At 42.8% G+C, this 26282-nt stretch overlaps 1 protein-coding gene and 1 non-coding gene across 2 annotated transcripts in view; one reads left to right on the forward strand and one right to left on the reverse strand.

Annotated features, from left to right (window-relative positions):
• The window catches only part of SLC1A1 (solute carrier family 1 member 1), an 80454-nt gene that overhangs the window by 33391 nt on the left and 20781 nt on the right, over positions 1–26282 (reverse strand). The window contains exon 2 of the mRNA XM_062208323.1: positions 10388–10528. Within this exon, the coding sequence (XP_062064307.1) occupies positions 10388–10528 (141 nt within the window). The remainder of the gene's footprint in view (positions 1–10387; positions 10529–26282) is intronic.
• LOC133772080 (U6 spliceosomal RNA) lies at positions 18495–18601 on the forward strand. Its single transcript, XR_009867708.1, has one exon. It is a non-coding gene; the product is annotated as a U6 spliceosomal RNA (small nuclear RNA).

The following is a 26282-nucleotide window of genomic DNA, read 5'->3' on the forward strand; positions in this document are numbered from 1 at the left end:
GCATTCTAAATGCACTATGACATGGTGCTATTTTCCATCTTTTAAAAATAAGGACCAGTTAAGTAACTAACTTATCTAGGGTTTCAAAATCAGTAAGGGCAGAACTGGGATTCAAACTCAGGCAGTGTGCCTCTGAGTTTGTGCTCTTAACCACCGGACTCCGCAGCCCCTCTGTGACTACATCCTCTCCTGAAGCTTGTTCAGGGTGTCCCTGTGTAGAGAACGGCACAGGTGGGAGTTAACCACTCCGGCCTGCTTCTCTGCCTGCAGACTCAAGTCCAGACCCTTGAGCAAGGCACGTGAAGCCAACAAAGTGGCATGCTCACCCCTCTGTCCCATTCTTTTCCCCATGGTCCAGGCATTCCTGTTGAAGTCTCACAGTCCTCCCAAGACGCTATGCCTTTTGCTATTTCCTTCTGTGTGAAATATCCCTCCTCTTTCTCTTCATTCCTATCTTTCTTTCAAAGTCCCATCCCAACATCTCATCCACTATCCTCATTCCCACAAAGCACTACCCCACAGCCTTGTAATGTGTGCTCTTTCTCTTGTTGGGACAGGATTTAACTTTACATCTTGTGTGCCTAACACAAAGCCTGGTTCACTGAAGATGGAATGAATGAATAAATGGTCTCTCAGCTTCATGCATTCAATGTAAGAGGTCCAGTAGAATCCCTGCATGGTTTCTCTCTCTCTCTCTCTTTTTTTTTTGCAGTGAAACACAATCAGATTATCTCACAGCTGAACAGAGCTGTGAAACAGACCAGCACCAGCTGAGGCAGGAGGAGCGCTCATTCACAGCTGTCTGTCCAGGCTGCACTGCCTCTGGGAGAGACTGAAATCGGGCATGTTTATCTCTGGCACTTTGTATTTTATTATTTGTGCAGGTGGCACATTCATTATGGGAACTTTATTCCTTATACACTGCGTGCTCCTCCTCTAGTTTTTGGAGCAAAGATATTGTGGAAATCAAACTTCAATAGCAGGGTTCTAACTCAACACAAACTTCTTGATGATACTAGGGAAATGTTTAAAGCATGTCGGTAAAACTGCTAGGCCACTCTGCTTTCCTGGTTTCCAGACAGGGCTAGAGAAGTAGAAAGGAAGCACTTTAAGATGCAGGAAGAGCCCATTGGTTCCAGATGTAGCAAGAAGGCAAGAAGTTTGTTCTCAGGCTGTAGTCTTGGGCTACAATCTCGCCTCCCCTAGTGGAGATTTTCAAGTCGATAAACTGCTCAAAGTGACAATTTTCATAGAAATCAAACTGTAAATAACAGACCACTGATATTTTAAGAAAAGCATCATGCTTCCCCGAGCTGAAACTGACACTAAATGCTCTTAACCACCCATGTTAACCAGTAGCAGCTTATATTTAACAGCAAGTTGTATAACCAAGTGATCATGCATCTTCAAACCCTACATCCTCTTGCCAATAGGGGGCCTCCTGGTGCTGGCTATCAGAAGACCTCAGGTGCATGACCCGGTGGGTGACAGAACCTTATTCTCTTAGGGTTATTTTCTGTGAGTCTGTTTTGATGCAGTTGTGGTTAACAAACATTTGTTCAATACAACTGGATCCCATTTCAGGGAGGAACATGACCTGGTTCTTTTTGATGTAGGATAAATAGGCAGATAGTCTAGGATCATTGAGCTGGGAGTCACAAGCCCCAATGTGAAATTCTATCCTCCTACTTGTCAGTCAAAATGCCAGCTTTCTGGGGAGGGATGTGCTTCATATGGTACCTGGGGGGAAGAAGCCATGAAAATATGGATACTGATCTCCACATGGAACTTCACCCCTGGAGAAGCACCACCCTGACCTCATAAAGGGGACGAAAGCCAGGAGTGGAGTGGCTGCCAGGGATCCCTTCTGTCTTCCTTCCCCCACACCTCCTCCTTTCAGCAATCTTCTGGCCCACTGCCCACTCCCGATGGGTATTTTTTTTGGTATGGGGCAATCCATGCTCACGTGTGTGTGTGTGTTTGCTTTCTCATCTTTGGAATAAAATTTGCCTTATATAGGTCAGTACTCCGAATTCTGGTCTTTGTGTGCGGTAAGAGCCTAGAGTAAGAAATTAATGCCCTCTCATCCACATCATTTGCAATGGAAGATGTGGGATTACTTCCAGATACCATGAGAAAATTAATGCAAGGCCTTTAAACAAACACCTTCCCCAGCCCAAATCCAAGCATGTCATCTCCTACAAAGCTCGAATTAAAAAGTAAAGGTCTCCCAAAACCTTGGCTGATTCTATTCTGCTCCACCTTCAGGGCATTTATACCCACTGTGTAGAGTGGTGATTTATTTTGTCACAGGGATTCCATTTCAACTAGACTGTATCGTGAGAGTCAGAATCTAGTCTTCTCTTTCATCTACAGCAGGATCAGTTTCAGCCTGGCCTCCTGTTCTGGTAAATAAATGTTTTTATTGGCACAAAGCCATGCTCCAATCATTATCTGCTGTGTGTACCTATGACAGCCAGAGTTGGGAGGCTGGACAGAAACTGTATGGGCCACAAAGCCTAAAATCCTGACTACCTGGACCTTTGGAGAAAAATCTTGCTGACCCCTGCTTGGGAGCTAACGGACTCACAAATGTATTCTACATCTGGCTGCTGTTTAACCTACACTACTTATATTTAAGCTTTTATATAAGGATTTTTTTGTTGCTGTTGTTAAAAAGTAGCAGAAAATGCTGCTATAGTTGAGGTCAAATCCTAAAAATTTTGAAATCCAGATGCAGATGCAGAAGTGACAATCACCGAAAAGTTTCAATAATATTAAAAAAACACAGAACTCCTAAGGGTGGGATCTTAAGTTTATCTTCAGAGAATCTGCCTACAAATGTAAATCTAATTACCCAACCAGTGCTCTCCGGAGGAAACTGAAGTCATTGATAAACAGAACGCAAATGTTTTCTTCTGCTGTCTAGGGTTTTGTGTTTACCTTGCCTGGGAGGCAGGACCAGTGCTAGAAGTCACCCCCAGTGGCTTGGAGGGGAGCGAAGAGGATAAACTTGGAATGTACTTGTAACTGGTGCTGCTGCATGAGGACTGTGTGCTTTTGTGCCAGTAGGCATTTGTAGGAAACCCTGGGGCTCAGGTGGCATAGGGATGGTGAGGAATGTATTTCTCCTTGCTCTGTTGGAAGAAATGTGCACAGGACCTGGCAAAGACTTGGCCAAGCTCGACCTGGACAGACACCAAATCCCGCAAACAGGGTGGGTTTACAACAAACTAGCAGGAACTGGGACTACCTGAGTTCTCTGATGGGGCCCATGGGGCAAGGCCAGCCCTTGTGGCTGCATGGCAGAGGGGATGGTGGATACTCCACCACCAGAGCAAGCATTTCAAGAAGAGGTTGCCTCTCAGGTCAGGACAGAAAGGCCTGTGCGAGAGCAAAACTTGGGCCTCATAGGCCCTGGTGTCAGGTGCCCCTGTCTGGGTGGAGTGGTGCTTGGAGGCAAGAGGCTAGGAGGATCCTTCCTGAGCATGGCTAAGAGCATCACAGAACCATGCTGGGAGAGCATGGGAGTGCATGGAGGGGGCTGTTCTGTTCCTACACTGGTCACAGGAGGCTCTGCTCATCATAATTTGGGTATTAAAGAAAACATGACTTGGACCAACATTGTGGTGTAGTGGGTTAAGCTGCGGTCTGGGACTCGATTCTGGCATCCCATAGAAGCACTGGTTTGAGTACCACCACTCCACTTCTGATCCAGCTCCCTGTTAATGTGCCTGGAAAATCAGGGGAAGATGGCCTAAGTGTTTGGCCCTCTGTCACCCAGGTATGAGACCCAGATGAAGTTCCAGGCTCCTAGCTTCAGCCTGGCCCAGCCCTAGACACTGTGGCCATTTTGGGAGTCAATCCGCAGATAGATCTCTCTCCACCCTCCCATTGCACTGCCTCATAACTGGGCCTTTCATATAAATAAATTGTTTAAAAAAATGACCTGAATTTAATACCTGAATTTAATCTCAGTGACTGGTGAGATCTGGACTGGGATTGCACGGCAGTGTGTGGATGGGGGTATAAATGGTAGGTGGTGTTCTGTCTGTTAGCACCCACACAGTCTGCCCGATAATGCCTGCAGATTGCATCTACAATGCTGTTTCTCTTTCTTTTTTCCTGTTTTAAAGGACATTTGAGACATTATGTCATTTATTTGATACATAATTCCACATGCATTTATAAAAGGTCATTTTCTAAGTCTGCGCTATGGCTTAGTGGGTTAACTGTTGTCTGCAGTACCGATATCCCATATGGGAGCTGGCTAGACTCTCTGCTGCTCCACTTCTGATCCAGCTTACTTCTAATATACCTGGGAAAGCAGTGGAGGATGGCTCAAGCGCTTGGGCCCCTCCACCCACGTGGGAGACCCACAAGAAGCTCCTGGCTCCTGGCTTTGGACCATTCCAGGTCTAGCCATGGCTATTCTGGGGAGTGAACCAGTGGATAGAAACTCTCTCTCTTTCTGTAAAGGCAGCCTTTTAAAGAAATAAATCTTTTTTTAAAAAAGTTATTTTCTTGTGCAACTATATGCCATTATTACCTCTAACAAAATATCAATTTCTTAATATTATCGAATAGCTAGTACATATTCAAATTTCCCTGATTAACACAACTTTTTAACCTCATTATCACATAAAGAGGGATTCTTACTGTTTAAAAAAAAACAAAAACAGAAAACAAAATGGCTGTAGAGTATTTTTATGTCACTAGATGGCTTAATGGAAGAACTTTCCCCCTACCTGTTGATGTGGCCAGATAGGTTCGTTGATGTGGAAGCACAGGTTATTAGTGTTGGTGTCTTGCTGTCTATTTCCAATGTATGTATCCCTAGGGAACTCATACATTACTTCCCACTCTCCACCCCCAACTTCCCATAGGCATTCTCTTTTTTTTTTTTTTTTTGACAGGTAGAGTTATACAGTGAGAGAGAGAGACAGAGATAAAGCTCTTCCTTTCATTGGTTCATCCCCCAAATGGCCGCTATGGTAGGTGCTGTGCCGATCCAAAGCCAGGAGCCAGGTGCTTCCTCCTGGTCTCCCATGTGCGGGTGCAGGGCCCAAGCACTTGGGCCATCCTTCACTGCCTTCCTGGGCCACAGTAGAGAGCTGGACTGGAAGAGGAGCAGCCAGGACTAAAACCTGGCGCCCGTATGGGATGCTGGCGCCGCAGGCAGAGGATTAACCAAGTGAGCCACGGCACCGGCCCCCTCCATATACATTCTTATTTGATCTAATACATTTATCAATTAAGCTACTGATCTGTGAAATTAGGTAGGCTTTTGTAATGTGAAAACTTCCCTTCTTGGGGCTTGGTTGTGGCACAGTTAAGTCACCACCTGTGATGCCAGCATCCCATATGGTCACCGGTTTGAGTCCCAGCTGCTCCACTTCCCATCCAGCTCCCTGCTAATGCACCTGGGAAAGCAGCTGAGGATGGCCCAACCCATATGGAAGATCTGAGGAGAGTTCTAGCCTCCTGGCTTTGACCTGACCCAATTCCAGTTGTTGTGGCCATTTCATGAGTGAACTAGAAGATGGAAGATCTCTCTGTCTCTCCCTACACTTCTCTCTGCCACTTTGTCTTTCAAATAAATAAATAAATCTTTTTTAAAAAGAAAGGAAAACTGCCCTCCCTGTATATTTTCTGTGGGCCTCTTCTGGGTGAATCTGAAGCCTGCTGCAGGGTGGAGGAAGGACCTGTAAGCAGGGGTGTAAAGGGCAGTGAGCTGGAGGGGACAGCGAGGAGAGCTGGGCAGGGAGCAGGGCAACTAACACAGGCAAAATCTGAGATGCACGGAGCAGGATCCACCCCACCTTATAAGAATAAGAAAATGCATAACATGGAAACAAACCAAAGTAGCACAATCACCTTCAAATAAGGAAAGCATAATGGGTCCTGTTTTTTTATCACCCAGACTGAACCACTGATAACCTTCTTGTTTTGATCTCAACTTTTAAAAATGCACACATTCTAATAAAATCTGAATTGTACATCACATCCTGCTGTATAATTTGTTTTACCTCCCCTGTTTATACTGTATTAGAAACATTTCCATGTCATTCAATATACTCCCAGCGCTGTCTCTTGATCTCTCTTTCTCTCTCCCTCTCTCTTGATCTCTCTCTCTTTTGCTCTCTTGCTTGATCTTTTTTTTTTTTTTTTTTTTTGGACAGGCAGAGTTAGACAGTGAGACAGAGAAAGACAGAGAGAAAGGTCTTCCTTCCATTGGTTCACTCCCCAAATGGCCATTACAGCTGGCGCACTGCACCGATCCGAAGCCAGGAGCCAGGTGCTTCCTCCTGGTCTCCCATGCGGGTACAGGGCCCAAGCACTTGAGCCATCCTCCACTGCCTTACAGGGTCACAGCAGAGAGCTGGACTGGAAGAGGAGCAACTGGGACAGAACCCGGAGTACCGGTGCTGCAGGCAGAGGATTAGCCAAGTGAGCCGTGGCACCGGCCTCTCTCTTGATCTCTTATGCTCTCCTTCTTCCTCTTTTTTTTTTTTTTTAAAGATTTATTTATTTATTTGAAAGTCAGAGTTACACAGAGAGGAGAGGCAGAGAGCGAGAGAGCGAGAGAGAGAGAGCTTTTATCTGATGGTTCACTCCTCAAGTAGCTGCAACTGCCGGAGCCACACCGATCCAAAGCCAAGAAGCAGGAGCTTCCTCCGGGTCTCCCACGCGGGTGCAGGGCCCCAAGGACTTGGGCCATCTTCCACTGTTTTCCCAGGCAATATCAGAGAGCTGGATTGTAAGTGGAGCAGCCGGGACTAGAACGGCACCCTATGGGATGCTGGCGCTTCAGGCCAGGGCATTAACCCACTGTGCCACAGCACCAGCCCCCTCTTTTCCTTCTTTGCCCATTCCTTCCTGCCTGTCCGGTTTCCCCCAATAAATCCTTTCCTTTACTCTGGTGTTTGGTGTGTTTTGTGGTGGCCTTACATTGGTACCGTGACTCAGATCCAAGCTCCCCCAGTGACTTTGCTCTTCCTTTGGGGATCTCTAAGCTGCCCTGGGGTCCCGGATTTCTGCCAGCCACAAAACACACCCCCAGAACTCCTTCCATGCTACTGAATGCTTCGTGATCTCCATGCACACACCGGCCTTCCAAATTCTGAGTGTTTACAGGAGTTGATAATGGAACAAACAAAAATCTTCACCACCCAGGCAGTCAACCAAATGCTACTACAGGGATACACTCAGCTCCCCACCCAGGAGATCACCACTTAAGACACTGCCCTATGTCAGCAGGAAGCAGCTCTAGTAGATAGGTCATTGTCCCTCCACCCCTCCTGAACTTTTGGGGCAGATATAATCCCATATAACACTTACTTTATAAAAAACAAAAGGAGGGAATGTTAGTCAGGTGACCAAAGAGCCCAACCACCCGTGTCAACTCCACCCCCACCCTAATGGGATTCGCTGCTCCTACTTCCCTGTCTGCCCACACCCCCACAAAGTTTTAAGAGGACCTGCTCCGAACATGTGGCTCTCTGTCTGTCTCTTGATCTCTCTTTCTCTCTTGCTCTCTTATAAACTCCTTCTCCTTCTTTTCTTTCTTTGCCCCTTCCCTCCAGTCTGTCGAGTTTCCTCCAATAAACTCTTGCCCTTAAAAAATAAATAAATAAATATACTTCCAAAACAAGATTTTTAATAGTGGTATGGTATCCTAACTTATGGGTATACCTTATGCATACAATTTATCACTATTATTTTTTAAAATTCTACTCTGAACATTCTTGTAACTAAATCTTTGAATATATTTTTATTATTTCTTTATGATAAATTCTGAGTAGAAAGTTTGTTCCAATTTATACTGAAAAGCTGTGAACAAATCCATTTCCCCACAATTTTGTTGACACTAGTATTCTTAATTTAAATTGTAACTATAGCATCATTGTCCCCACTCTGCTTTTATTCATGTCCCTTGATTCTTTGATCATTTCATTCAAAGGAACGGGTAGTGATTTTGCATCTTTATCTCCAGACTATGCTGGGGAACTGGGGGAGTGGGGTAGGGGAGAAGTGAGTCTGGAAGCAACTGGGTCTGTGCTATTGCTCTGAAAGTGCCAGGTTATGCCACTGAAATGCTGAGAGCTGTAAATTATTTTCCTAGATTATTTGCAAGGCTGAGCTAGCACAGCACACAAAACACCCAGAACTCAAATATTGGTTATTGATTGCCAAGAATGGTGTATGTGAGGCTGGCACAATGGGTTAAGCCACAACTTGCAGTGCCCGCATCCCCTGTGGGTACCAGTTCGAGTCCTGGCTGCTCCACTTCCTATCCAGCTCCCTGTTAATGCACCTGGGAAGGCAGAGGAAGATGGCCCAAGTCCCTGGGATCCTGTACCATGTGAGAGACCTGGAGGAAGCTCCTGGCTCCTGTCTTCAGCCTGGCCTAGCTCTGGTCTTTGTGGCCATTTGGGGAGTGAACCAGCAGATGGACGATCTCTCTCTCTCCTTTTCTCTCTGTAATTCTGTCTTTCAAATATCTAAATCTTAAAAAAAGAGAATGGCATATGTTTTCAAACACATAATATTACAGAACTAGTATATTCATGCATGCATTTTTACCTTTTTTAAAACCTGGATCACTACATGAGTTTTAGATTTGCTGCCTAATGTGGATTAACTTTCTTTACTTTTCCCCATAGACACAACAATGAAATATTATCACACATCAGGCTTATGATTGTTGTACAGATGCATGCAAAATGCTGTGTATGCACAATTCTGAATATTTTTCTTGGGAGAGAGCACAGAGTTTTCATCATTTTCTCAAAGGAGAAAAGGAAAAATAAAGAATCTTCGACATGGAAAAAGCTCTAAGGGGTTAAAGCTGTGATGCCTACAGGACCAGGCTGAAAATATAAAAGAATGAAGTGGACAAGGTATTGGGCAATAGGACTGGTAGAGACTCTGGCATCCCCAAATGCATTTGGTCTACTTAAATGGAATAGCTGTTCCTGGCCCCAGATGGAAACATGGCCCTAGTGTTTGCAGATCTTAATTCTTTCAGAGAAAGTAGAAATCTGGATATTTACATGAAATATTACAAATTTCAAATGCTGATTATAATTTAACAAATAGACATTAAATGGATTAAATAAATGCTTTGTCGCTCAGACCACCTGGCTTAAAATAAACCAGACACTCTGAAATATAATTAAATACATAAATAACAAAATTAAATGTTTTCTTTAGGTTTCCAGTAAGTCAAGAACACTAGGATCATTTAAGAACAAAGCTCCCAAGAGCTTCCGGGCTGACCAGAGTTTGGCATTTGGGAAGTTCAACGGTCAAATGTGACAGCTCTCCAAACAATGCAGTTGCAGAATGAAGCAGATCCTGAAACCACACCCCCCCCCACCCCACTCCCCCCACCAATGCTCAGGAGTCAACAGATCAGTGGCAGTGGAAAAACATGTTCTAGAAGAAGACATATCCAGACTCCTAACTGTATGGCATATCCAGACTCCTAACTGTATGGTTACATAAAATCTTGATTTTCAAGCTGACAACACTAGTGATGGTCATGTCACATCTTAACAGCTGCTAGAATTATGCTAAGTTTAAGAAATGCAACAAACAGATGCCGTTTTGTAGACCAAATTAATTTTTTCTACACGAGGAATCCTGCTGTTTACCGGCACCGTGCAATATAATGATCAATAAGAGAGAAGTCCATTTCCAAATGCAGTTGTGTCACAAGTTCAGGTGTTAAAAATACTAGCACAAGGGCCAGCAATGTCGCGCAGTGTGTTAAAGCCCTGGTCTGAAGCACAGGCATCCCATATGGGCACCGGTTCTAGTCTCGGCTGCTCCTCTTCCGATCCAGCTCTCTGCTACGGCCTGGGAAAGCAGTAGAAGATGGCCTAAGTCCTTGGGCCCCTGCACCCAAGTGGGAGACCCAGAAGAAACTTCTGGCTCCGGGCTTCAGATCAGCGCAGCTCTGGCCATTGCAGCCATTTGGGGAGTGAACCTGTGGATGGAAGACCTCTCTCTCTGTCTCTACCTCTCTCTGTAACTCCTTCAAATAAATAAAATAAATCTTTAAAAAAAAATACTGGCACAATCCACAATTAACCATTTGCTACAGCACCTGACTGTCCCCATGGCAAATTTCCAGGGTGGGTAAGAAGCAAGCTCTGAGTTCCATGAGGGGTGGAAGTGGGCAGAGAGGATAAGCAGAGGGAACTGAAGACAGCGGCTGAGGGCTTCTTAGGAGTGCAGGTGCAGTTGAGAAATGAATGAGAAAACTTCAGAAAACACAAACAAATGCCCCCAAGGTATTTCGTTTTTCCAAAATAGGAAAGGACAACTTGGGAAAGTTCTCTTTAAATAATCCTAGAGAACACCAGTTTTCTCAAGGTACCTGTAATCATGCTGGATATAATTAACGGCAGAATGACGAGTTTCAGCATCCTCATCAGGATTTCTCCAGGAAAAGCAAAATAGAATTTGTCCAGAGTTGAGAGATTGCTGTATTCTCGAACCAAGACTCCTATGACAATGCCTAGGAAAAATAAGAGTTGCAAAGAAAAAAAAAAAAACACTGTTGAGTTCTCTGGCATAAATTTCAGTGGAAAAATACTCCAAATGCACAAATTTTAACAGCAAGAAAGCAAACGTTTAGAACTCCACAAGTCTATAAAATTTAGGTTTAAAAAATACCCACATTTTGAGAGGTAGCCAGTAGAAAGTACACATTGTTTGGTAAGTCTGTAAAAAATATTCTTCACATGAGAAATTTTGCTTTCATTTCTTCCCTATCAATTATATTTATCTTAGTCAATCAAATATAAGTATTTTGTTTTTACATACCACTTTCATTCTTTTCTACTTGTGGAAATATTTTACTATAATTTACACATCAGTTTTTCTCATATTTCTATTATAAGTACTCCTTTAATGATCATCCTTATAATACATACTCTTCCCTGGTTATACAAATTTTATCATTTTAATAGGAAAATATACTTTCTGATTTATTTTCCATGTTATCTGCCAATTATGTTCTCTAATGCTTTGTATTCTTTTCAGTTATTTCTCAATAACAAGATGTTCAAGTTTATGTGATCAAGAGACTTTTTATAGTCTCTGATCCTAAGGATCTTGTACATTGAGGCTTATAATTATTTTGGAGTAGGGACATGTTCACCATCAAGAAAGGTTATATGTTCTCTGAAAAAGCCTGCCTTAACTAGAATCCTATATAAAATCTTTGAGTTATGTAGAGAACACAATTTAATGATGATTTTGATAACTAAAAATCACAAATTCTTAATGTTTCCTCTTCATCCTGTTCCAAATAGTTCTAATAACATTTAACTTCTGCACCCTTCCCACCTGCTAACACATACTCCCCTTTTTAAAAACTAAGAAATAAATGAGTGGGATGGCTTTCACACAATTTATCCTTCATCAGCCTCTAATGGGTAACATGGGAACTGGAAGAGAAATGGCTAAATGGTGGGGAGATTCAACAAGGATATCACCAGATACAGGAATTCACACACTCAAGTAGCCTATAGTCTGAAAATTCAGAGTTGTTTTAGCAAAGTTAAAAACCACTAGGGCAATGGAAAGACATGTGAAGTATAATAAATACTAGAATTCACACTTCATTATTTGTCTAGAAATTTCATCTCAGATATATTTCCTATGCCCAGTAGTGGACCAAAAAGATGAACTTTGTTAAGATGCACTGAATAATAGCCTTGCCCTTAGCTTAACTTTATTTTCCTACATATTCTACCTTGTCGTTGATCTCTGAATTTTATGTACACACTACTCAGTGAGTTTCTGCACTGTGAATGCACAATTTTAAATCACTGTTGAAATAACCATAGGCATGCAAACATTTCCCAAATTGCAGCATAGACAAAGGCAAAACAACTCTATTACCAATCCTACTTGGTTTGTATTTTTAAAACCTAGGACTAGAGACTCCTGAATGGTTAAGAACATCAAGGACATACACATAGTTTAACTGAGAGGCACGATGCACTCACTTCCTGCTTTACAAATTGCCTGTGTTCAGCTGTTCCGTACAAACATACCTAAATTATGCCATCAGGATGCTCTGTAATGCTCAGGGTTTCAAAAATCAAACACTCGGGGCTGGCACTGTGGTACAGCAGGTTAAAGCCCCAGCCTGCAGCACCAGCATCCCATATGGGCGCTGGTTCAAGTCCCAGCTGCTCCACTTCCAATCCCGCTCTCTGCTATGGCCTGGGAAAGCAGTAGAAGATGGCCCAAGTCGTTGGGTCCCTGAACCTATGTGGGAGACCCAGAGGAAGCTCCTGACTCCTCGCTTAAGATCAGCTCAGCTCTGGCCATTGCGGTCATTTGGGGAGTGAACCAGCAGATGGAAGACCTCTCTCTCTGGCTCTACCTTTCTTTGTAACTCTTTCAAATAAATACAATAAATCTTAAAAAAAATCAAACACTCATTTTTTCTTATACTATTTAGGTTGCTTCCAGTAAACTGGCTTGTATGTCAAAGAAAACTCAGTAAGTGAAAATAAAAATGTGCCTCTATTCCCAAACCAGCCCCAGGACACTCTGTTGAGTGGCAGAATAACCCCATGTACCCCCATCTCAGGGTTTAGGTTACAATGATTAACTCTTCCTCTAGTCATCTCCACTCCAATGAATGCAGAGCTTTTAGAAATAAATGTACTTGCTATTGCTGTTGTTTAGCCTTCAGCCAGATAAGACTTTTTGCAGAAAAAATAAGAGTTGCCTTGCAGAGCAGGCTGAAAGCAATGCAGGGTGACACACACAGTAAACAGGTTACTGTACTAGGCAATTAAAAGTTTGTAAAATACGCTGTTGTTGAGTACCTCAAACTGCATCCTAGGGTTTCTTTTTTTTTTTTTTTTAATTGAAAAGAAAATAGAAGCACTGAATATCAACAAAGTGCTGGAAAGTGGGGTGATTCACATGGCACCCTGGCACCCTCAAGTGACTGTCTTCACCCAGGAGTTAAATGCCTTGTAAATGGATATGCTATCTCTTGGTCTCAAGCAAGTTTGGAAACATGAGGTTCAGGACAAGGAAATCGTGGGACGATTTTCCAGTTCCCAAGAACAACCCTTCTCTGCCCACTGAGAGAGTCAGAACCTTGGACAGGATTAAGATGCCTGGAGAAGTCTCCAAAGCCAAAGGATGCTAGGAACCACTTCCCACTTGGGGATGTGCAGGCCCACCTGCTGGGCCACACCTAGAACTAGGGAGAGTGAACATCAGCAACCTCCTTGAATGGTCCAATTCTACAGAGCCCCACAGCAGGACCAACCCCAAGTCCCCAAAGGTAAGGACCCCTGCAGTCCCACCGTGGACCCATGGCACAATACTTGAACTTCCTTCTCCCACACAGGCAAGACAGTCTTGAGCAGGTACAGAGATGGCTTTGAAAGAACACTGGTGTCATACGAGTAGATTCAAGTTTTGGTTCCATCACGTGGGAGCTGTGGAGCCTAGGCTGTGAATTTAACCTCTCCTCTGGTCAAGCGGTGGGAAAAGGGTCAGATTAGCTTCTTTCAGAGATCCTTCTGATGTCCAAGACACTGTGAGCCCCAAGCCTTGGTTTCCTCAACTGTCAAATAAGATCACCTGACCTCAGCTCCAACACAGCTGTTTGTACTTTCCAGCTTTTCTGTTAAATCTAAATATGGTGGCCAGGCAAGAAGAAGGAAATGTGAGAGAAAAGTACCAAGAGCTCAGCCAGGGCTTCTTTAAGTTGAAGTTCAGAGATGCTAGTTTAGGGGCCAGTGTTGTGGCATAGTAGGTTAAACCTCTGCTTGCGACGCCAGTATCCCATATGTGCACAGGTTCAAGACCCAGCTGCCTTACTTCCAATCCATCTCCCTGATAATGTGCCTGGGAAAGCAGTGGGAGATGGCCCAAGTGTTTGGGCCCTGCACTCACATGGGAGACCCAGAAGAAGCACGAGGCTCCTGCCTTCTGATTGGCCTAGTTTCTGCCATTGCAGCTATTTGGGGAGTGAACCACCGGATGGAAGATCTATCTCTCCCAGTCAGTGTTACTCTGCCTTTCAAATAAATAAATAAATCTTAAAAAAAAATTCTGTTTCAGAGCATGAGTAGAAAAGATTTTTTTTAAAAAATATGAAAGAAGGAAAGGAGGAAGGGGAGAAATGGCCGTATAATTGTATTCTTATAATTGTATGTATAAACTACATCAAATCTGTTCTCTTTACATAAAAAACTTAGAAAACAGAGTTCTCCAGCACATAATTTAATTTTGGTTTCATTAGATAAGAATTATCAGCAAAGGAAAATATTTTTAATTATCACTGAGATGGTAATCTAACCATGCCATCATGCTAAGAAAGCAATGTAGTAAGCTGTGTTTCTTCTCACCCTGCAGAATTCTGGAGTTAATCTAAGAACATTCAGGATGGGAAAATAAGTATACAGTGAACATTTACTAACAATGACTGTGGGCGTGCCCTGGGTACAGGAAAGGATGGTTTCTCTACCCATCCTCATATGGCTGTGACCTTTTCTCCTTCTCTGAAGAGCTAAGTAGCTCCTCCAGTACAAGTTCTTCACAGGAACTTTGGCTTAAAAAAACAGACATCTTAGTCTGCACAGATTTTATGTTCTGTTTTTACTTAAATTCTTTGAAGAAAGCACTTTTTAGGGGCCAGTGCTGTGATATAGTGGGTTAAGGTGCTGCCTGCAGCATGGGCAACCCATATGGGCACTGGTTCGAGTCCCGGTTCCTCCTCTTCCAATCCAGCTCCCTGCTAATATACCTTGCAAAGCAGTGGAAGATGGCCCAAGTTCCTGAGCCCCTGCATCCATGTGAGAGACTCGGATGAAGCTCCTGACTCCTGGTTTTGGTCTGGCCTACCCCTGGCTGTTGTGGCCACTTAGAGAGTGAACCAGCAAATGGAAGACTTCTGTTTCTCTGCCTTTACCTCTCTAACTTTCAATTAAATAAATAAAACACTTTAAAAATATTGTCAGAATGCAAATGTAAATAAAAATCAGTGCAAAACTTTGTCAACCCAAATACATGCAAAATGAAAACGTTTTTATTCTTCCATGTACTCTTGCAGTTAACGAGGACATAATGGTTAATCATATCAAGCACATAATATGTCAGATATTGTCCCAATACTTCAAATTAATTATCTCTTGTATATGAAGGATCTTCAAAAAGTTCATGGGAAATGCATACTATGAAAAAACTGTGCAAGAATTTCCAAATTTTTTACCAAAACAAACTTATCTTTCGATTATATTTTCTGTGAACTTTTTGAAGTACTCTCTTATGCCTCTTTGTAATTTTAATGGCTATAATAGGGTATGGTAATTTTTTAAAATGAAGATAAAATTCACATAACATTTATATTCTAATTAATTTTTTTTTTTACTTAGTTGAGTGGCAGAGATAAGAAAGAGACAGATCGGGTAGCACAGAAGTGCAGACGAACAGAAAGAGTCTCATATTTGCTGATTCACTCCCCAAATGCCCACAACTGCTGGGAATGGGCCAGGCTTAAGCCATGAGCCAGGAACTCAACCCAGTGTCCCATATGGATTGACAAAGACTTGACTATTTGAATCATCACTTGATGCCTCCTAGAAAGCTAGAATTGGGAGTGCAGACAGAACTTGAACCTAGGCACTTAGATACAGGCATCCCAACTTGTGTCTTATGGCTAAGCCAACCACCTGTCCTGCAAATATAAAGTATATAATAAATGTCATTTTTAGTGTATTCACAATTTTGTACTACTCCCATCCAATTCATCATTATTATCCAAGACCAGAACAATTCCACCACTCTGTAAAGAAACCAAATACCTATTAGCAGTCACTCCCATTTCCCCCACTGCTAGAGCCCCTTGGCAACCACTAACCACTTGTCTTTTGGATTTGCCTATTCTGAATATTTCATATAGATTAATTAATACAATCTGTGGAGTTTTTTGGTTGGGGGGCTCTGGCATCTTTCACTTAACATGATTTCAAGGTTCACCTATGTTGTACCAAGTAAGTGGTTTTACAAAAAAATGTTTTTTCATTTATCACAACACCATAAGCATTTTTCTCATGTAAAATGTCTTCATCTTTTTAAGATGCTGAATAATCCTATTTTGGATTGGATTCTTGGATGGACTTTCTTCCTTACCATCAACCAACTGTCAAGCATTTCAGTTCTTGACCATTTTGCTGAATGTCCTAACAACCAAAATGGACAAGCCTGAAATATGAATAAAGTGAGTCAAAGGCTTCATATTATTACATATTTTCAAGTTTAAAGGTTTAAGTACATTAAACACATTGTTTGTAATATCTAAATTAAGAAGTAGTAACAAATGAACATTTATTAATATCCAACTATATACCAGGCATTGCTTTGAATGCTAGAGGATATGAAGGGGAGCAGTTAAAACAAGAACACAATTTTGTTATTATTGCAATAATGACTGTTTTCCTTCATGGATGACTCTGTCCACTATCTACAGGAAATGTGCTTTGTCAAGAGCAGTGATTGTTTACATTGAGTCACCTATTTTTTTTTTATCTACCACCTAAAATTAATTCATCCTCACTCAGGAAGAAAGTTAACCTTGGGGGAAGATCTAATTGGTTTCTCAGAGGTAGGGATGTGGGCCCACAGGAAAAACAGTTGCTCTCTGGTACAAACCAGCTTCTCTCTGTGCTAAGCCAGCATCTCTGTGCCCAATAAGGATGACTGCTTCTCCTCTCAGTCCCACTGGATCTTGAAGCTGCAGCTTAGTCAAAGGTTAGATTTTATTCTGCATCATTACCACAGTGAATGTACTTAGTTGTGCTTTCAATGCTTTCAAAAATTAGTGCTCTCTACTGGAGAATTCTGACAGTTCAACAAACCATTCTTTTGATTATGCACCATATTTCATTGCTCCTCTATGTCAAATATCACAGATGGCTGTATCATGGAATTTGAGCAGGAGGGAAGAACTACGCTCTCTTCTTTACAAAGTGCCCTCTCCCATTTCTACCCTTCCCCTCCCCAAACTGCCTTCTTTCAGGCAACCCAAACAGAAACAATAGCAAAATAAAGGAGCCACATTATTTACTTTCTATAACTTATGGTTCATTTTTAGGAAGATACTGAATATTAAAGTTATTTTCCCAGCCTATTTGGTCTAAAGAAATAAGAAAACACACGCACAAGTATTTCCTTCATTGTTCAACTCAACTTTACCATGATTAAAGTACTCAAAGTATTCATCTTACAAATGATTCAGAACCCTGAAAGGGGTCAATCCCATGGGCTGTGGGCAAAATGACTGTACTGTGGTAAAGCAAGTAAATATCTGATCTAAAAATGAAAGCTGAATTTTGACTGATGGCAGACTACCGATTCTCTCACCCTTCATTCCTTCAACACCTACTCATCTTTTTCAGCACACTCATTTGTTCACTCACACACAGGTGTTATTCCAATCACTACCACACCTGTAACATTTATTGAGCACCTACAGGAACAGTTGTACACAATTCTATACACTGTATGACTACAAAGACGACTGCTGTAGGGCATTGCCCTCAAGCAGTCACCTCTGAGAGGTATACAGACAACTTACTTTAACACAATAGCAAGAGTCAGTAGGATGGTGGTAAACAGCCTCTTCAAGCTGGTAGAGAAGACTGTCACAGAAAGGAGTAGTTAGAGTTAAGATCAAGAGCAAAGACATCTCAGAAAGACACTACTGTAAAGGCTTAGATCACAAGTCTTAACATACCTGAACAACTTAAACCAACTCAATATGGCTTGTGATTAGGACGAACAGGAAACTGAGGAAGAAAGCAGAGGCAGATTGTGAAGAATTTCTTACACCAAGCCAAGGATTTGAAGATGATCGTGAAAGCAGTGGGAAAAAAAAAAAGCAGTGGGAAGCCACTGAAGGATGTACAGATTCACTAAAATTTTGAGTTAGAATGCAGCATAATAATCCAAGAAGTAGGGAGACCAATTAGAAAGAACATAGAAGATATCTCCCATCCACCAGTTCACTCCCTAAATGGCCAGGCCAAAGCCAGGAGCCTGGAACTCCATCCAGGTCTCCCATGTGGGTGTCAGGGACCCAAGTATTTGAGCCAAGATCTGCTGCCTTCTAAGGTGCTCATCAGCAGGAAGCTGGATCTAAAGTGGAGCTTGCCAGGCACTCTGATGTGGATGGCATGTGGGGTCCCAAGTGGTAGCCTAACCTGCCATGATACAATGCCTGTCCCAGGGGAAAGTAACTAATTATACAGGACCTCTGTACCAAGGGGTAGGAATATTGAGACCTTCTATGATTCTGCCCACCATACCTACTCTATACTATCTCCTAAAACTGAATGCCATAGAGTACAAACCTCACGCAAAACTGGCATTGACTTCATTGCCAAACAGTAATGTTAAATTCTATGGCTTGCAGTTCTGGGATTTTTAAAATGATGTTTTGAGTGCTCGCCTTGGCAGCATGTATTAAAAAATTAGAATGATACAGAGAAGATTAGCATGGCCCCTGTGCAAGGATGCCATGCAAATTCATGAAGCATTCCATATTAAAAAAATGATGTTCTAAGATTTATTCATATTATACACATAATACAAGTAGACACAGGTCATTCTAAGTGATGTTCAGTATTCCATTCCACACTCCCTAGGTTTTTTTTTTTTTTTTTTTTTATCAAATCTTGCCCCTATTTAATGATTTCATTCCTTATTTTTTAGGTTGACCTGTTCTTTTCCAAACTTTTTGAGTTCATAGCTTAGCTAATTAAGAGTGTTTGTTTTTTCAATATATGAACTTAAGACTATACCCTTCCCTCTGAATTCTCTTGGTGTCCCATTAATTATTATACAGTACTTTTGTCATTCTTTAGTTCTAAATGAATTATGTATCTACTGAGATTTCTTTGAACTGTAGATTCTTGAAAAATATGCTTTTCAGTATCCAAACACATAGGGATTTGGGGACTTTTTATACTCCTATCTCGTAATCTCTTTGTGATACAACTGACTCACTTTTCTCTGTTTTCCAACTTCTTCTTCTTCTTTTTTTTTTTTTTTTTTTTGGACAGGCAGAGTGGATAGTGAGAGAGAGAGACAGAGAGAAAGGTCTTCCTTTTTGTCGTTGGTTCATCCTCCAATGGCCGCTGCGGCCAGCGCATCTCGCTGATCCGAAGCCAGGAGCCAGGTGCTTCTCCTGGTCTCCCATGCGGGTGCAGGGCCCAAGGACTTGGGCCATCCTCCACTGCCTTCCCGGGCCATAGCAGAGAGCTGGCCTGGAAGAGGGGCAACCGGGATAGAATCCGGTGCCCCAACCGGGACTAGAACCCGGTGTGCTGGCGCCGCAAGGCGGAGGATTAGCCTGTTAAGCCACGGCGCTGGCCTGTTTTCCAACTTCTATTCCATATTTTTTAAATCATTTTAAACATATATATTCTCTGTTCTGCATATATATTCTCTGTTTTGTATATATTCTCTGTGCTATCATCTCTATGCTTGGGGACATATATTCTGCTGTATCTTTTCTGGTTGTTTTCAATTTTTTTTTTTTGTAGGTTTATCTTTTGGTCGGGGGATTGGCTTTTTTTCTTTGAGTTACAAAAGTGTTCTTACCAGCTCCTTGCTTTCCTGGGGACTTAGGAGTTTCAAGGTATCTAGCACAATTTTCATGTTACTTTTTCAGACTAGGAAGTCAGCCTTGCATGGCAGCATAAACTTAGCTCATGCAGCCAGGAAAGAATAAGTCTGAGATTTAATTTTCTCGCCAGCCCCCCCCCCCCCCCCCCCCGGCCCCTTCTTGCTTATCCCTGGCTATGGGCAGATGCCAAGGATTCCTAAGCTTTTCCTGAGGTCACCATGTAGAATGTTTCTGCTTTTCTTTCCAAGAACAAAAACAAAATTTGATGTTTTGGGCTTTATACTGAGATCTAATTCTAGTCCTTTCACTCACATGGGCTAAGGTCATCTCTTCTTCATGTGGATATTAAAATCTCTGTCTCCCATCACTGAAGCCTATAATTGAGTCTAGACCATAGCATCATCAGTTCACGTTTGCACTGCTGGCTTTGAGTTCCCTTTTCCTCTCTGGCAAAAGAGCAATTTCTTTTTCTTTGACTTTGGGTTGGGTATGTATTTAGAGAGTGCTGTTATATTTCTGTGTCTTTGAGTAGAAGAATCCATCCCTATTACTAGCTGTTTACTACCACCACAGATTTCTTCCTTATCCTTCCCAATTTGTCTAATTTAAGAGGGATAACAGAGACAGCGAAGATTAAAATTGAGAGTGCCAGAATATAAGCAAATATCTTACTACACTAAGGATTCACTACACCAAAAGTCACGGTTTGGGGTCAGTGCTGTGGCACAGTGGGTTAAGCCATGTCTACAATTCCCACATTCCATAGTGGTGCTGGTCCATGTCCTGGATGCTCCACTTCCAATCCAGCTCTCTGCTAATGTACCTGGGAAAGTAGTGGAGGTTGGCCCAAGTCCCTGGGCCCCAGCACCCATGTGGGAGACCTGAATGGAGTTCCTGGCTACTGGCTTCAGCCTGGCCCAGCCCTGGCCATGGCAGCCATTTGGGAAGTGAACCAGCAAATGGAAGATCTCTCTCTGTGTCTCCTTCACTATCTCTAACTCTGTCTCTCAAATAAATAAATAAATCTTTTAAAAAGTCAGGCTTTTCCAAGTACTCCCACATAAACACAGAATCAACTATTCAACAATCATTTCAGACCAACAGATTCTTGCAATACAATGGCAAATGAGAGGCTTTAACACACAATGAAGTAGGCATTTTAAATAAAGTGAGACATCTTGAGGGAAGAAATGAATTCAGCACAACTCTTCTGTAATCAGGCTCTCTGTGTCCAAGTTCTGGCCTCACTATGTTACTAGCTGTGTACTCATGGGCAAAGTAGGAGGGAACTTCAACAAGTCTGTAGGGAAAGGAATTTAAAGGTAAGTTTATTTTACTCATCCTGCCACCTGTGCCTCTGTCTCCTCATCTGTAACAACAGTCATGGTAAAATGTCAACCTCATAGAGTCATAAAGAAGCTTAAAGACGGTACTACACCTACGTAAGGTGCTTAGGATAAAAAGTATTTGGCTCCCTCCCATAGTAAATACAACTAATAAATGTTAGCTATTATTACAGGTGTCATACTCTTTTTACATTGTCTTATTTTTTTTTCTCTTTTTCTGTCTTTGTTTCTGCTTTAGGTTTTCTTATTGAATTCTCAAAACAGATGTGGTTCTGACAGGTGAGTCATGGGTGCAGAGCTCAAAAGCAGCAGTCAGGAATTGAGGGGAGAACTTACTGGAAAACATTGGCAGTGTGATCAAATTTACAAAGTTCTTCCCTTCGCCTACTGCATTTATCGTGGTGAAGAACTGTTTACTTTTGTGGCACAAATTTAAACAATTTCCAACTTAACATTATGATACATAAAGGACCCAGGAGGTAGACTAAAAGTAATGTCTGCTCATCTTTACATCACTTAGTATCACTGAAATAAAAGCCTCAGGATCTGACTGGTACTACAAGAAAAGACATTTTAAAATCTTCTGGTGTCTTTGAAAATAATTTTCATTGTGGCTCAATAAGGGAACTATATTAGATCCAGGGGTGGGAGTGAAGATACAGACATGGATGATCGAAAGCCCCTTCTCTGAAGCAGCTCACCCTTTAGTGAGGATGCAACTCAGCACAGGCCAGAGTCAGAATGGGGTGAGGATGAACAAAGAGAAGCGGAAGTAACGAGTGTGGGAAGAGAGGAAGGGGCAGGAGGAGGAAGGCTCAAGTGTAAACACAAGTAAGTAACCACCCCAGGGTTTCCATGAAATTGTTTACAAGCCTAAGAACACTCAGGGAATGCCTGCTCATCAAGATTGCTTCTCTTCACCCAAGAGTGAATGGAAGCCGTAACCAGTACTGGGGTGGCATCAAGAGTACATGGAAAACAAAGCCATGAAAACAAAGAGGAAGACTGATTCCAGCCAATAGCGACTGAACAACCAGGTGAGTTGTGCAGGAACAAGGAGGCTATAACTTGAATCCATACTTCTTAAACTTCAATGTGCATGTGAATCACCCGGGTTCCTGTTAGAAGTCAGATTCAAGCCGGCGCCGTGGCTCAATAGGCTAATCCTCCGCCTTGTGGTGCCGGCACACCGGGTTCTAGTCCCGGTCGGGGCACCGATCCTGTCCTGGTTGCCCCTCTTCCAGGCCAGCTCTCTGCTGTGGCCAGGGAGTGCAGTGGACGATGGCCCAAGTGCTTGGGCCCTGCACCCCATGGGAGACCAGGAGAAGCACCTGGCTCCTGCCATCGGATCAGCGCGGTGCGCCGGCAGCAGCGTGCCTACTGCGGCGGCCATTGGAGGGTGAACCAACGGCAAAAAGGAAGACCTTTCTCTCTGTCTCTCTCTCTCTACTGTCCACTCTGCCTGTCAAAAATAATAATTAAAAAAAAATAGTCAGATTCAGATTCAGTAGGACCAAGCTCGGAGCAGCTGGGAGAAGCCACTCCTGGATGGAAGACTCTCACAGGCCTCCTGCAGCAGGACAGCAAGGTGTGCCTCAGCCAGCCCACACACAGGTCAGGGGGCCTCCCTCTGGAAAGGTCCTGGTCCACTAACGGTCCTTGTTGCCTGTTTCTCCTCCGCTGAGCCACCTTCTTCAGTGCTGGCTCGCCTCTCCTCTTCTGCCTCTGAGTGAGGCTAGAGGCTTTCCACAGGGTATGTAGTCACGCCGAACCTAAGTGAGGGAAAATGAGACCGCAGCCACCCATTCATTATAAAACTTCTGACCAAACCACCTCCAAAGGGCAAAGTCATCTAGACAAGAAGAAACACGCTGCAAACACTCTCTGCATGATGGTGAGGGCTCACTGGGCTCTGTTTTGTTTTGTTTTCTTTAAGAGCAAATCTGAAGCAAAAACAGGGGCTCCACCCCATAATGCGGAAAAATGTGGTAGGTCCCCAGGCTTCCTCTGTTGGAGATGGTGACCTTGACTTTCTTCAATGACCTCAACATTGAAACTTTCTGGAAAGGAGGTGCTTCCTTATCATGCCAACTCTCATTTTTGAGCATAAATTGTGGCAGCCTGAAAAATACAAGTTTTCTTGAAAACTGCTGTTTTCTGATTGACTCAAGAAAGGCAGACATTCACATCATGTACCTGATGAAGGCCTGAACACATAAAGACCCCTCTCAAATCAACAATGAAAAGAAAATTCAATGTTTAAAAATGGGCAAAATTTTTGAACAGACGTTTCTACAAAGAAGAGATACAAATGGCCAATATGCACATTGAAAGGCAGAGTTACAGAGAGAGAGGGAGAGACAGAGAGAAAGATTTCCCATCTGCTGGTTCACCTCCCAGATGGCCACAGCAGCCAGGGCTGTGCCAGGAGCCAGGAACGTCCCACGTGGTTACAGAGGCCCAAGGACTTTGGCCATCTTCCACTGTTTTCTGAGGAGCATTAGCAGGGAGCTAGATCAGATGTGGAGGTGGCTAAGTCAAAGAAACCATGTATTGTATAACTTCATCTATAGGAAATGTCTGCAACAGGAAAAATCCATAGAGACAGAAGGTAGACTTAGCAATTGTGGGTAAGGGATTGGGTTTTCTTTTCAGGCATGGTTAGAAATGTTCTGAAACTAGATAATGGTGATGGCTATACAACACAGTGAAAACACTAAAGCCAATGAATTGTGCAATTTATAACGATAAATCTTATGTGAATTCTATCTCAACTTAAAATCAGCATACAGGGGCCAGCACCGTGGCACAGTGGGTTAAGCTGCAGGCATTGGTTGCTGGCACACCATATGAGTACCTGTTGAAGTCTCAGCTGCTCCACTTCCAATCCAGCTCCCTGTTAATGTGCCTGGGAAAGCAGTGGAAGATGGCCCGTACTTGGGCCTGTGCCACCCTCATGGAAGACCTGGATGGAATTCCAGGATCCTGGCTTCAGCTTGGCTCATACTCTGCCATTGTGGCCATCTGGGGAGTGAACGAAAAGATCGAAGATTTTTCTCTCTTTGTCTCACCGTCTCTGTCACTCTGCCTTTCAAATAAATAAAAATAAATCTTTATCAAAAAAAGAAAAGGTAAAAAACTCTTATATGAACTAAATTTTTTAAGTGAGGGGGGAAAAAAGAAATGTAGATAATATTAAATGTAACTCATGACCATTCAGATCCATTCATATTGACGACGTGGTAACTTTTTCATGGGGTGAAAGAAATAACAGCACAGAAAAACCTGTTTTCTTCTAACCATGGTACTAAGAGCACAAAGGTTGCCCAAGATGTGGCATTTCGCTCAAACTTGTGTGTGAGCTTATCAGATCTGAAAAACATCACCATCTGGAAATAACAATTTGAAAACCTAAACGAAGCCAGACATGTTTATTAACAGCTCAGAAGAAGATGATCAATCTAAAGAAAAGTTGTGATTACAGATTGTTGTTCATAGCCCACAAAGGAGATGTCTGAGAGCTTAATTTTCAATCACAGAGTACAAAGACAAATCAAAACAGCCTACAGAAAACCAGAATTATTCTGAGGATGGTAAAATCTGAAAATCCATGAGGAAAAGAAAAATCTAAACTAGCAGCCAAGAAAAAAACAGCTGTCATTAATGAATGACTTGCCTACATGCTACACACAGCCATTCTGCTAAGATCAGGTTGGGGGGTGGGCGGGGTGAGGTCCTGGTCCCCATAGGGCTTACAGTCCAGGTAGCTTTGATCTCATAAGTCACAGCAGGAATTTCCAGGAGTCACCCAGGTCTGGGGCTGAGTGTGCTCCATCAATTACTAGCACTGAGACTTTAAGTAGCTATTTAACCCCTCAATATCCTCACCAGGTATAGGATAGGAAGAATACCTATGCCTATGCCACATGACTGTTGGAAGCATGAACTGAAGTAACGGATCCAGAGGGCTTAGCCCTGCCCCTGGCTCTCAGGGAGGTTCAATAAGTGATAGCTATGATTGAATCATAACAGCAAAAGTAGAGAGAACAGAGCTTTCAGAATTAACCTATAACCTGAGTAAGTAAAAACTAAGCAGGATCAGATAATGGAAGGAGGGATCAAGAATCTGGATTCTAGTTCCATTTCTACCACATACTTAGCTATGCCACTGAACCTCTTTGCTTTTTTGGTTGCTTTATCTAAAAACTTCAAACAAACGTAACTGAGGAATGTTTAAAAAACAAATGAGAAAATGTATATAAAAACACTGTGTGTTGGCCGGCGCCACGGCTCAATAGGCTAATCCTCCGCCTTGCGGTGCTGGCACACCGGGTTCTAGTCCCGGTCGGGGCACCGATCCTGTCCCGGTTGCCCCTCTTCCAGGCCAGCTCTCTGCTGTGGCCAGGGAGTGCAGTGGATGATGGCCCAAGTCCTTGGGCCCTGCACCCCATGGGAGACCAGGAGAAGCACCTGGCTCCTGCCATCGGATCAGCGTGGTGCGCCGGCAGCAGTGCGCCTACTGCGGCGGCCATTGGAGGGTGAACCAACGGCAAAAAGGAAGACCTTTCTCTCTGTCTGTCTCTCTCTCTCTACTGTCCACTCTGCCTGTCAAAAAAAAAAAAAAAAAAAAAAAAAAACCACTGTGTGATCTAAACCAATGCTGTTAGTCTTATTTTAGAATGATTATCTACTATTAATTGTTCCACTTCCCTGAAGACAATTCAAATTATAGATATGTATGAGATAAAATTTGCAGGTTCAAAGACATGCAGGCAGGGGGCCCAAGCTTTTGGGCCATCTTCCACTGCTTTCCCAGGCATATTATCAGGGTGTTAGATAGGAAGTGGAGAAGCCAGGACTCAAACTGGTGCCTATATGAGATGTCCACATTGCAGGTGGTGTCTTAACCCATTATGCCACAGTGCCTGCCCCAACTCTGATCTTTATAACAACTCCACCAGTGAACTTCCTTTTCAGGTGAGAGACACAGGAACAAAGAAGGGAAATAATTTGCCCAAGGTCCCACAGTAAATAAGTGATGACCCTGAGATACTGAAGTAGTTTGGATTCACAGTAGAGACATTCTAGGCTACTGTATTCATTGTCATATGACATGTTCTGCTGACTCTACTGCCCAAGCAACTCCTCATCTCTCTTTCTATCCACACTGAACTGCCTTGGTTCAGATCTACTTCATTTCTTCCCAAGAGTATTCTATGAACTTCCTTAAGCTCTTCCTACATCCAATTTTGTCT

The sequence above is a fragment of the Lepus europaeus genome, chromosome 12, assembly GCF_033115175.1.
Source record: "Lepus europaeus isolate LE1 chromosome 12, mLepTim1.pri, whole genome shotgun sequence".
NCBI classification, from domain to species: domain Eukaryota; kingdom Metazoa; phylum Chordata; class Mammalia; order Lagomorpha; family Leporidae; genus Lepus; species Lepus europaeus.